We start from the raw sequence: 12,009 nt of genomic DNA, 5'->3' as shown, positions 1-12,009 counted from the left end.
GTGGCAGAAAGGTAGATAAGAAAGATAGGGGACAAACTGGGAAGGAAAAGATACAATTCTAGCCAGTTTGCTTTAGTGCCAAAGGTGAAGTTACCTTCAGTTTTCTTCATAATTACTCCTATCCTAAAAATAACATATCTGACATATTAAACATGGCTGAACATAACAGGAACAATCGTTTGAGTCCTTGATTCCTCTTATATTTGTGTTCATGCACCAGAAATTCTTCTACACTCCCAGCCTCTTTGTGGAAAATTCAAGATAAAACTCCTGGTTGTAGAGAATTTATAGTGAGAGCTTAAATTAGTGTGAAGTAACCTCATCTGTGTTTTTTTAACTAGCTTTACCTTAGCAAAGACTGGCCCCATCAATATATTTGTTCTATGTACTTTTATCTATGTATATGCTCTATTTTTCATGACTTTAAATTCAACACCTTCAGGAACTGTCTTGACAAGGAGAATGTCTAAGTTCTAACATGGGGGAAATGCCAACCTCTTCTGAGGGATGCAGCCATACATGTTTGAAACCCTTCCATACCCTTTCAGAAACAGAACAAGAGTCTGGCCAAAACAGTAAGGTTCCCGAGACATCCAGCTTGTGGGCAGACCTCTTCTGTTTCATTCACAGCTTTTTGTCATTGCCTGTAGGTTTGCATGGGCCTCACTGAAGGAGAGGTGTTGGTGGGAGGAAGACAGAAGGATGGAGAGGAAAAAGATTCTCCATCCAAGCCAGGTAGTGAGCATGCAAGAAGTACATGATATCTGGAAAAAAAAAAAAAAAAAGTTTTCTTTTTCTACCCGTACTGCTAGGGTTGTGACGCAATAAAACTGCTTTCTCCCGGATCACTGTAAAAGGTTCTTAGAGGGCAAGAATGGAAAAACTTCTGCCTGTAATGGCATTAATTATTGTTTTTTAAACAGTCATCCCCTTTGGTATTGCGTGCCGTGGTGTTTAAAGTGATGCTTTAAAAGTATTCCTAGTACATGGTAGATCTTTATTGCTAAAATGAAGTTTGTTTGTTTGTTTGTTTGTTTTTATCTGACTATCTGAATAACATATGCAGTACTGGGTTTTCTGAGTTTTTTATTTATTTATTTATTTATTTTCCCCTGCCTCCTACGTGTTCTTTTGTTGTGGTTGGCCTCAGTCTTACCAATTTAATCATGAGAATCTATTAATGGTGGAATCATTCATTAAGAGGTCCATGCTTCTGCAAAAAGAACGATATAATACAGTGTTCCATTATTGCTGTTGTTTTTAGAGACACAGGATCAACAGTTTCCAAAGGATACTCAAAAAGAAAAAGCTAGCACCAAATGCCTCCCTTGCACAAAAATGCTTGATTGGTGTAGTTTTTGTTTGAGCAATTTACCATTAGAATCATGCTTGACCATTAATAAATTAAATAAATAGCATTTTTGGCTTCTTGATAGAGAATATGATATTTCCTGGCTTCCCACATATATCGTTAAAGCCAAGTCACAGTTCTTTGAAAAGTTACTGCCTGGCTTGTCTTCAAGGAACACTTCTTGTGTCCCATCTTAAATGCTGAGTACTGACCATGCACACCATGTTCTTATATTAATATACATATGGCTGTTTTGTATTTTATTTTATTTTTTTGACTAGGTCTAATAAGAAAGTAAGTGGGAAGTCAAAAAAGTTTTGGTAACAGTTTCCCAGAATTAACTGACTAGCCAGTCCCAAAGAAAAGATCTTGTATTTCTGAAGTTTGCAGGATGGAAAAGAATGATGCAGGGGATGAAACATGACTGGGTATATATCATGCCACAGAACTGATTTAATCTAGGCTATATTGCCTACCTTTTGCTGCTAGTTGAAGAGAAATAACCATTTTCCAAGGGAAACTCTTCTGCTATGAATGAAGTTCAAAGTTTTCAAAAAATGAAGCATATCTGATTTTTTTTGTTTGTTTGTTTTTGTATTTGTATTTCTGTTATTCTTCCCATTATTTCATACAGTGCTTTTGATGACTGTAGAATAAGTTTATAGCACTAAATCTTCTTCCACATATGTATTTACAGTTTTATCAGAGAGCACAATGCTTCCAGGCATGCTGATAAAGGCAAAAGTATGTGTTACATTCTGAAACAAGCAAATAGGTCTCACAGTTGCAGTTTTCCTGAGCAGTTAATGTAAGATACCACAGCAATCTTCTAGTTATGTCCCTCTCTTTTACTCTCCACCTGAAGATCAATCCTGAAGCAGGCTGTTCTAAGAAATCGGAATTCAGAAATAGTCAGAAACTGCATCCTGAGCTCAGAAAGTGAAGTCACGTGCTTGCAAACTAGAGGAAGCACCAGAGCAGTCACTTGGTACAGATGGGCACTGTCATTACCTACTTTCCTGTCTTTTGGATGATAGCTCCCAGTTGTGTTGGTAGACTTCTCCAAAATGATGCACTTGAATTCTGAGGTCAAAGCCATTGCTCCAGCTCCCAGAGAAGTGCCCTAACCACAAAACTATAGGCTATTTTTGGGGTTACACTACTGCCTGTCCTGCTACAGAGCTGGATTGCTTTCAAGAATGCATGAGTTATAGGGCCAGAAGGTCGGTATGCATGAGAGAGCCTGACTTGGTAGATATTTTATGTTACACAGTAATTGGATACAAACAAGAAATAAAGCTAAGGGCAGACGCAGCAATCCTAGGTCTTCCCCTCCTATCTGAGTGACCTGACCTCTCTGGATTACAGAGCTGGATCTTGGCGTTCCTGTTTCCTTGGCCAGTCTTTTTACGCTCCTGGGTACGTGATAGCACAGCTCCAGCATGACATGTTTCATGAGCTTATGAACACATACTTGAAGCTGATTTCTGTATCTAAAAGAGGTAAAAACTTAACCTGTGAAAAGCAAAGGCAGCCAGGCCCTGTTTTGTGTCTAGTGTAAGGTTATTTTCTGCATCAGTTCACACATTCAAAATATGGGTTCGGTTGGGGAGTTTCAGCAACTGGCACAAACTCCTAAAGAAGCTGAAAACTGTCACATAGGAGCTTCCATCGTCCCTGACATGGGGAGCCCCTCAGTGCAGTGGGATTCATAGACTCATGCTGTCATTTGCACAAGTATTAGCAGTTTTCAACACTTGAGACGGCATGCCAGGTAATTCTTTGATATTGTAACAGGACAGAACTGCTCTGTTCTTGCCAGAAGCTGGAGACTTCTCACTTATATTTTGCTTCTTCTCATTCTGCTCTGTGTGTAGACAGGCAGCATTCACCATGTTGCTTTGCATTGTAGTTTACCACAATGATCTGTTTTTATGAGAACAGCAAAGTTTCTCTTCTCTTTGCATGTAATTACCTAAAACACATGTAGTCCACAGCATATTGCTGGCATCAGGTGACCTTGTTTGCACCCTTACTGGCTTGAATAGGGGGCTTGTGTGCCAGGGTTTAGGAAGGCGTGACTTACCAGCTAGTCAGGGGCAACCCTGTGATTAGAAATTCCATGTTCTGACATGATACACATTTGACTTGTTAGAGTAAAATAGAGTAATACACTCCCTTTACATATTTGAGGGTTCAGGCTTGAGTGGGATCAGTGACAGAAATAGGTGTTGCATTCCTACCTGTCTGAAGAAGTACTTGCTAACATGCACTGCAGTGTTTGATTTATAACCATACAATAGTGGCTTTGATTAATAATGCTTTATGAGTTGTAAACATAGACTTACTGAATAAATCTTACTTATTCTGTTGGATGGCTTTCCATGCTCACATAAAACTGTTTCAGAAATTACAAAGATATTATAACGTTTCTCTACATTATAGACTTTTTTAGCTCTCTGTCAGCTTTACAAAATTCCTGTATAGGAATCCTTGACATGAAAGGGAAGTTGTTTTAACTTCCATTTTGTGATGATAAAGGGTGGTTGTGGGAAGACAGGGTTTCACAAAGAAAGGGGTTGGGGAAAGTGTCTCTCCTTTTGATGTGTCTCTAGACCTATACTTTTCCCCATCAGAATAAGAGAAATGAAACTGGAGAGGTGATATCCCTGCTGAAGGACAGTAGAGTTAGTATAATTACTTCTTTGTGTTCTTGCTTTTAAAAAGAAAAGTAGAAGAGTATGTCAGCGCAGTGCTGGCATAAGACATCTTGTGGAGAGCTCTCTTCTGTCTTTTTCTTGAAGATGTAGTCTCGTAATTCCTGTTGTTTTTTTTTTTTTTTCCCTCCCCTTTCTACATAAAACATAAAGCAATGGGCACCAGTTTTTTTATCTACTACTGAAAAGCAGCCATCAGTACAGAATAACACGAGAACAATTTCAGAGGAAGCGTGGAACACTATATTCAACTGAAACTAATTACCTGATTAGATTTTGGCCTGGCTGTGGGGGTTGACATCCAATGGTCTTGGCGACAATACCTGTGAACAAAGCCAAGTCTGGTCTTGATTCATTTAAAGAATCTGGACAAACCTTCTGGACCTTGTGTGCTGAATTCTAAGCAGTGCAAAAATAGGCCACTTATTTAAAGTGCCCATGACTACCATGGAGGCACCTGGCATACTTATAGATGAATGAGATTTTGGGAGTTTTAGAAACACTTGTCTCTATTGAAAGGTGATTCTGTTTCAAGCATGCAATCTGGCGAAATTTTAGATCTGCATCAGAGCATTCTCCACTCTCAGCAGTAGGATTAGCACTTTCATTTCCTTTAGCACTTCCAACTTCTCCCCTTAAATTTTAGTCAAAAACTGACATTGAGATCTTGTAAACTTAGATTACCTGAAAGATGTTGTCTTACCTACTCTGCTATAGTAGTTCCTTATCTTTATCTCTCTAGAGGTTAAATACATGTTAAGTCTGCTTTGAAGGGTGAGAAGTATTTATTATTGCTGTCTCAGTCTTCTCTTAGGTCTTCATCATTATTGTGGTTTAATCCAGCCGGCAGCTAAACACCACACAGCCAGGACAACCGTAAACACATTTTTGATCTGTTGGTGTCTTTCTTTGTTAGGAAAATAGCATGTTTTTATGTTAGGATATAACATCTCAAGTGTCTACTGTGTTAGACATATCTATGTTTATTGGAGTGTCTTGGCATCACACTGAAGGAAAAAAAAAAAAAAAAAGCATTACTTGGAAGGATTTTAAGCTTTACTGGGAAGAGACGGATGACTTTCATCTATACACTATTACAAAAATACAGTCCATTAAGAGCAAAGGTCTTTTAGAAAGACTTGAAATGTCCTTACCTCTGAACTGGAAGCTTCTGAGCTGCACTCATTTTGGCCCCCTAGAAATACTCTTCTCTCCCTTCCCTGAGAGAACAAAATTAAATAAACTGTAGAAATGAGCTGTGACAGTTCATTGGTGAGCACTGGAAATGCTCATTGGTGAGCATGAGGAAATTTAGTACTTCTACTCTGATATCATGGAAGCACATTTAAACACACTACTAAACTGAATTGGACAAGTTGTTGATGAAAATCCAGGAGCTGCTAAGAGATGCTCTGCAGAACAAGAAATTCTAATAGACAACCATAGGAAAAGTATTTTTGCCAACTGGCTTATTATTTTAAGTTAACAACTGGCTTATTCTCTAACCTATTCCTTAACATCTAAAGTAAATATTGAATTCTCCCCTGTTTACAAACCTTCTTAAGCTATTTGCCTAGGAGGCCTTGCAGTAATGAAGTCCTCAAAGTTGTGTTTAAGCATTTCCTCCTGTTGCAATAGCAAATCCATCAAGTTTTTGGCCTCCCACAAAGACAGCAAATGAAGGCTGTAAGAGCCTTAAGCCCCAAAACATTTCAGAAGCAATTTGAAATAACAAAAATATGCTTTTGGACACCTCTCCCTCCTTCGGCATGGAACTTGTCTAGATAGGGACTCCAGGGCTGAACAAGCAGACAGGAGTTCACCTCATGTAACCTGGTATTCCTTTCTCCTCTCCACAGCCATCCACAAATGAGCTGTCACAGTATTGGCAGGAGTCTCCTGAGCCTTCACTAGCCAGAAATTTGCCCAGCTGTTTGGCCTAGGATTTCACAGAAAAGGAGGAAACCTTTCTAGCTGAAGCTTCTGTAAAGTCACTGGTTCAGTGATGAAAGCAGAAGCTTCCCTATGAGGGAAAGGGAGTAGCTGGAAGCTGTGATTTTTCAACAGGGCCTGGCCTCTTCATGATAGATATTCACCCTAGAATATATACCCCTAATCTCTTAGGAAAAGTGGTGAGATTGAAAAGGCAGTAAGGTCTCATTTTTTTTCTAACAGCATGTGTAAAGTTAAAACTCCATTACAATCTTGTGGTTTGAAACTGTGTCTCTTCTAACAGCTACTTGTATTGCCGTTGCAGGATGATTTGGAAATTTGCCTTGTCGGTCCTCCTGATGGCAGCGCTGGTTAGACTAACAGAAACCAGGAAAAACCGCCCTGCAGGAGCCATCCCATCCCCGTACAAAGACAGCAGCAGCAACAATTCAGAGAGGAGGCAGCAGCTGAACAAGGAGGTGCTGGCCTCCAGCCAGGAGGCCCTTGTGGTCACCGAAAGGAAGTACCTCAAGAGCGACTGGTGCAAAACACAGCCCCTGAGGCAGACTGTCAGCGAGGAGGGCTGCATAAGCCGTACCATCATCAACCGCTTCTGCTATGGGCAGTGCAACTCCTTCTACATACCACGGCATGTGAAAAAGGAGGAGGAGTCCTTTCAGTCCTGTGCTTTCTGCAAGCCACATAAGGTCACCTCTTCAACAGTGCAGCTGGAGTGTCCTGAGCTGGACCCACCATTCCGACTCAAGAAAATTCAGAAGGTGAAGCAGTGCCGCTGCATGTCTGTGAATTTGAACAACTCGGGCAAACTGTGAGAGCAGATGTGTAGCTACTAATTGGTGTTGTCTCCACCAGACTTACTGCTGCCTCTCCTCTCCTGTTGGGCAGACTGTCTCTTCTTGTTTTTTTTTTTTTTTGTTTGTTTTTTTTTTATTTCTTTCAGAAGGCATCTCTCCAACAAGGAAAGGCTCCTTGTCACTTGCCTACTGGAATAAAGCTTTTTAATGGGCTGTGTTATGCACTTCACCATAAAGTTTCAGCGTATGTCCAGTATCATCTGGCGGTTGAATCTTCCGGAGTGGAGCAGGCTCCCAGAAGTTGGGATTGATCATCTAAGTGACCAGTTGGATGAATCCAGCATTAATGTTTCCACTGTGTGGAGTAAAGCCCCCTGCCCTACACTCCAGTCCCTTCCATAAGAAGAGAACACCTTCCTGATGTGTTGGTTCAGAGCTTGCTGCACTCACTCTGACGTGCTGTGGTGCAGCCTGGAACCGGATGATGCAGACAAGAAGAGTAGCAAGGGGTAACACACAGAAAGGAAGTGAGACCCTCTGATGAGGCTCAGCTTCTTAAGACAGCTTTAATTGTGCAATGACAAACTGTTCGGGGCTTGTAGTCTGAACTGCAGATGAGAACTGAAAGGGAGAGGGTGAAGCGTCAGGTCAGCCACCATGATCACATCAGCAGATTGAAGATGGATTCTTATGCTGCTGTGGCTGGAATACACTGAACACGTGGACTCTGCAGCAGTGTTTGTTTTGTAACCTAGCTATAGTAAACAGCTGTTTAAAGTATTATAGACCTAGCCATGTATATTTTTCTTGTGGCAGAATATGCCAGAGATTAAAATGTGTTGAGTAAGAGACTTGGTTGCTAGGTCAGCTGCCTGGCTTAAAATGAACGTTTTAACTAGGCTTTTAGTAGGTTTTGTGTGTTATATATGTGTGTGTTTCTTACTTCAAAAGGACAACATCCATTTATTATCTTATATTTATGCCTGCTCAGACTGGGGAAGGTGGATGGGTAGTGGAAGAAGAGCTGAGAACACTAACAGTATTTCACTTAAGGTATAAAAGCACTGTTGCACAAAGAACGAAATTCGGTCATTGCTGGTCCGAATACAAAAGCTGCCTTATGCATTAGTGTCATCAGGTGTTGGGGGTGGCATCTCTCCTATGACTGGAAACCATGCTAACATGTTAGAGTTGAAGGACAGACCCATCAGTCAGTGCTGTGGAAATGGGTCACAGCTGTATGAACAGGGGGAGAGTCAGCAGTAATCATTACAGCTCTGGTGGTCCACTGTGCTTTTGAGTTCTACATAATCAAGTGTTGGTGAACACTTGCAGTTCGTTTTGATCATACTATGTTGTTATTCAGTTGGTGGAGTTTAGCATGTCCTGTATATCCTGTTTGTTCCAGTTCTGATCTGTATTAGTACCAGCTGCATTAAAATCCTAAGATGTCTAAAAACAAACCAGCCCCTTTCCCCAAACCAAAGCCTATGCATGCTCAATCGTCTGAAGCTTACAAATTAAAAATGACAAGTTGACTCCCTGATGCATGAATTAGGGTTCAGCATCTGCATCTACTGAAACCAGCTTGCTGTGGGAACTCTTTCCTGCCAGCCTCTTTGCATGTAGCCACTTCAAGGGGTTAACGTATTTAGGCCTCTGGCCAGCCAAAGAGTTCAGTGCCACATTATGTGAGACAGGCTGCTCTAAGAGGCTTTTGGGACTGAGCTCCACAAGAGCTCACCAAGCGGTTTATGGAGATTGGCACGGGCAGGATGAGGTTAGTCAGGTATGTAGCCCTATTAGGTGAACAGCCATAGGTTTTCTGCTGATCGTTCAGAAGTACACAGGGAGACCCTTCACACTGGATTGATTTAGAGGCTGTCAGTACGATGCTGCCAGAGTCATACCAGCCACCAAATGGGAAGTGTTCATTCTAGGCTTGATAGCATCAATGTGGGTGTGGGAAAAGGTGGCAATAGCTGTAATCTATTACGACTCCAGGGATCTCAGTCTCCACTTGAAAGAAATGAACTGAAAGTCAGGCATTTTGGACTGGAGAGAGAAAAACACCCTAGTGACTTCAGTTAGGAAAAATGTGCAAGAATCTTTATCTTTAAGCTATGCCCTGCCTGTTTTTTTTTTTTTTTTTTTTTTCCCCAGATTGCAATATGAATATGCTGCAGCTTAAAGCTCCATCTAGGAGCTATTGTTTATGTAAAAATTGAGTTGAGCTTGTGATGGTTAAAACTGTATTTAATTCTTGTTTTATAAATGAAAACAAAAATGAAGAAATGCTTTAAGTATAATGTAATTATTTTATAGGTCTACTATTAAATTATAGATTGAATAATAAAGCTATTATAGGGTTATATGGCATCCAGGTGTATAGGCTTTGCTTCAACACCTTGTGTCCAGCCACTCTCTTATCAGTATATTTTTCAGCTTCCTTTTGACCTTACTAGATGCAGGTAAATGGATTGTCCTAAGAGCTTGGGAAAGCCTAGCTACTTCTCCCCTTTTCCCCTACCCCACTGCTCCACTGCAAAGGTACCTGCAAGTGAAGAGAGGAAAACAGGTTGAACTAATAGCAGATTCTGGAGTCATTTATTCATGTACAAATTCTGGCCTTTTTTTGGTTAACTGACAAGAGCGCAACCAAAGCTCACTGAACTGAGCTGCTGACATCATTTGTGGAAAGAGAAGTAACTATTATCTCAACCTAAGTGATTTTACTTAAAATGCAGGTAGATCCTTATGTAATAGGCACCAACTTACCCCATAGAGAAAAAAACAAACAACAACAAAAAAAAAACAACACAACAATTAAGATTTAAATGAGTTTGAACTCTTGCTATCAACTCTTGAAGGAGTACACTATGAATCTCAAAGTATAGGGTAGTGTGTGTTATTTGCTTGTTTGTTTGCTTGCTTCCAACCCAGGGAAAAGGGAGTAACAAAATAATCTTAAAGGAAAACATGAGTGAGCCATCATTTGGCCAGAAGAGATGCCTGTCGTGGACCTTGAAAGAAGCACCTAGACTACAACTAGGAAGGGAGGGCTGTCTCCTGTATGGCAGAGTAACTGACATTGCAGAAACCCTTTGCTGTCTTCCCTTTCCCCAATGTCTTGACCAAAGCCTCTCATAGTTCAGCAATTTAATTTGTGAATTTGTGAGTTTTGCTTGTTTGGTTTATAAGCAATTTGGTTTTACTGTTACGCTGTGCTTTCACTACCTAAGTAAGTGTGGTCAGGGCCCTCTACTAAGAACCTGCAAATGACTCCGTCACTTGGCTCAAAAGCAGCTCAGGCAGCCATCTTCTCCAACACCCCATTCGCTTCTGCCCATCTCTTAGCCACTGTCATGCTTTTCCAGTAGCTTCATTGCCCAGCACCCACCTGAACTTGTATCTGTTTGCATTACAACCTAGATTCCAGCTTGGCTCTCCCTGCCTCTAGCTGCCTGACTACCAAAGCATACGAGAGGTTTACGCAGTAATCCAATAAAGTCCCTGTTGTGGAAGCAGTCCAAGACCAAGGCAAAATTCCCAGCGTCGATGGAAGAGGCAGTAGGTCAGATAGATCCTGTATTTCTTAAATGTGACTGGTGTTAGCTGTACCACCGTGGAACTGCTGACTTGGCAGGGCACCAGTCTGTGATGAGTGACAAATGAAGACTCCCAGTTTCTAAGAGCTTAAATTTGAGCTACAGCTGAGAATAAATAAGAAAATAGTTTTGACCCAACAGAAAGTTTATCGTTCTTTATCTTCAGAGAGACACCATGCTTCTGAGACAATGGACTTACAATTAGAATCCTTTACAAGTAGGTTGGATGAATGTTTATCAGATACAGATGGGTCTGCCATAAGCAAGAGAATAACCTGGAAAACCTGTTCCATAACATAGGTCTCATTTGATTGATGGGCAGTAGATCTGAATGACATTGGACATACTTTTTTGTCTTCTTCGTTTGTTGACCAGTTCATATTATCTTCAGAAACAAATCAGCTCTCAGTTTCACTTATTGTATCTACAGCGGTTCAAATTTGGCATAACTTAACTGATATAAAGGACTTGACATTAACTCAGTTCTCCTTATTAACCTAGAGCATGCAAGAAAATAATGACAATGAAAAGACTTGCTACATGTTCTCTAAATTAAATTAATAACTGTTTCCAACTTCTTACGCTCATCACTGAGAAATCAGGCAAGAAAAAATGACAACATATGGAAGATATTACTAATTGCATTCCCAATGCCACTGTTGGTTAATACTTAACTGACTTTTGGAAGTGCTTTGGGATGATGAAAGTTGCTACAAAAAAGCTAACCACTACTGCGTCATAACACATATGACAAAGTACCATGCTTCTGAAAGACTTTAATTTGCAAAGCAAAACACCACAAATCTTCATAGTTCCTCATGAAAGCCAGACTTTTATTCTCATACTCAGTAAGTTACATCCACTGCTCAGGTATGAAAGTCCTTATTTAGCTGCTGCAATTTAAGTAACTCTGAGATATATGGGGTTCACAATCAACAAAGGTTCAGAACATGTGGAATGTTTGATGTTGCAATAAACAGGGGGTGAAGGGACCTAAGGGGCTGTTCCACCTCTTAAAAAAACAAACAGCCAAAAAAAAAAAATATATATATATATATATATTAGGCCAGAATTCTGTAAAAAGCTGTGTGTCACTGAACAAAATAGCAATGGTGAGAGTTAGGCTGGGATTCCACTCTGGGAGTGCTGTAGGTCAGCCATGATGCTGCACATAATGGGCTACTTTACTCTGTATAGAAGTTAAAATAACTGTTTCCAACCTGTTTTCAAGAGAGGTGCCCAAATAGGTTGAGCCAGAGCACAATGAAAGAGGAAAATCTACATAGTAGCTTGTTTCTTTAGATCACAGCATGGTACTGCCAGCTGCAGTCAACCTTTGACAGAATTGCAAATAACTTTTAGCATTTGTGTTACAGATCCTGTGAAAAGGGTAGCATGTATGTATGTTAATATGTATGTAACAGTACTACAAGGTTGTTGGACATATACAACGTCTTTAATGATGTAAAAAAACATACATATTTTCATTAATATGTATATAAAAGATATAATATACAGATAATGCTTTTGAAAGCATGTTTTTGTCCTGATAGGAATTTGATGAGCCTGTTGGCAGTGTTAATAGG

General features: G+C 40.3%; 1 protein-coding gene across 1 annotated transcript in view; it reads left to right on the top strand.

The window, feature by feature from the left end:
- The window catches only part of GREM2 (gremlin 2, DAN family BMP antagonist), a 40,548-nt gene extending 30,907 nt beyond the window's left edge, over positions 1 to 9,641 (top strand). The window contains exon 2 of the mRNA XM_068676285.1: positions 6,326 to 9,641. Within this exon, the coding sequence (XP_068532386.1) occupies positions 6,327 to 6,833 (507 nt within the window). The 5' untranslated portion in view covers position 6,326 and the 3' untranslated portion in view covers positions 6,834 to 9,641. The remainder of the gene's footprint in view (positions 1 to 6,325) is intronic.
- Positions 9,642 to 12,009: the final 2,368 nt, after the last annotated feature.

Source organism: Anas acuta, chromosome 3 (assembly GCF_963932015.1).
Source record: "Anas acuta chromosome 3, bAnaAcu1.1, whole genome shotgun sequence".
NCBI classification, from domain to species: Eukaryota; Metazoa; Chordata; class Aves; order Anseriformes; family Anatidae; genus Anas; species Anas acuta.
This window is presented reverse-complemented; position numbering and strand designations above follow the sequence as displayed.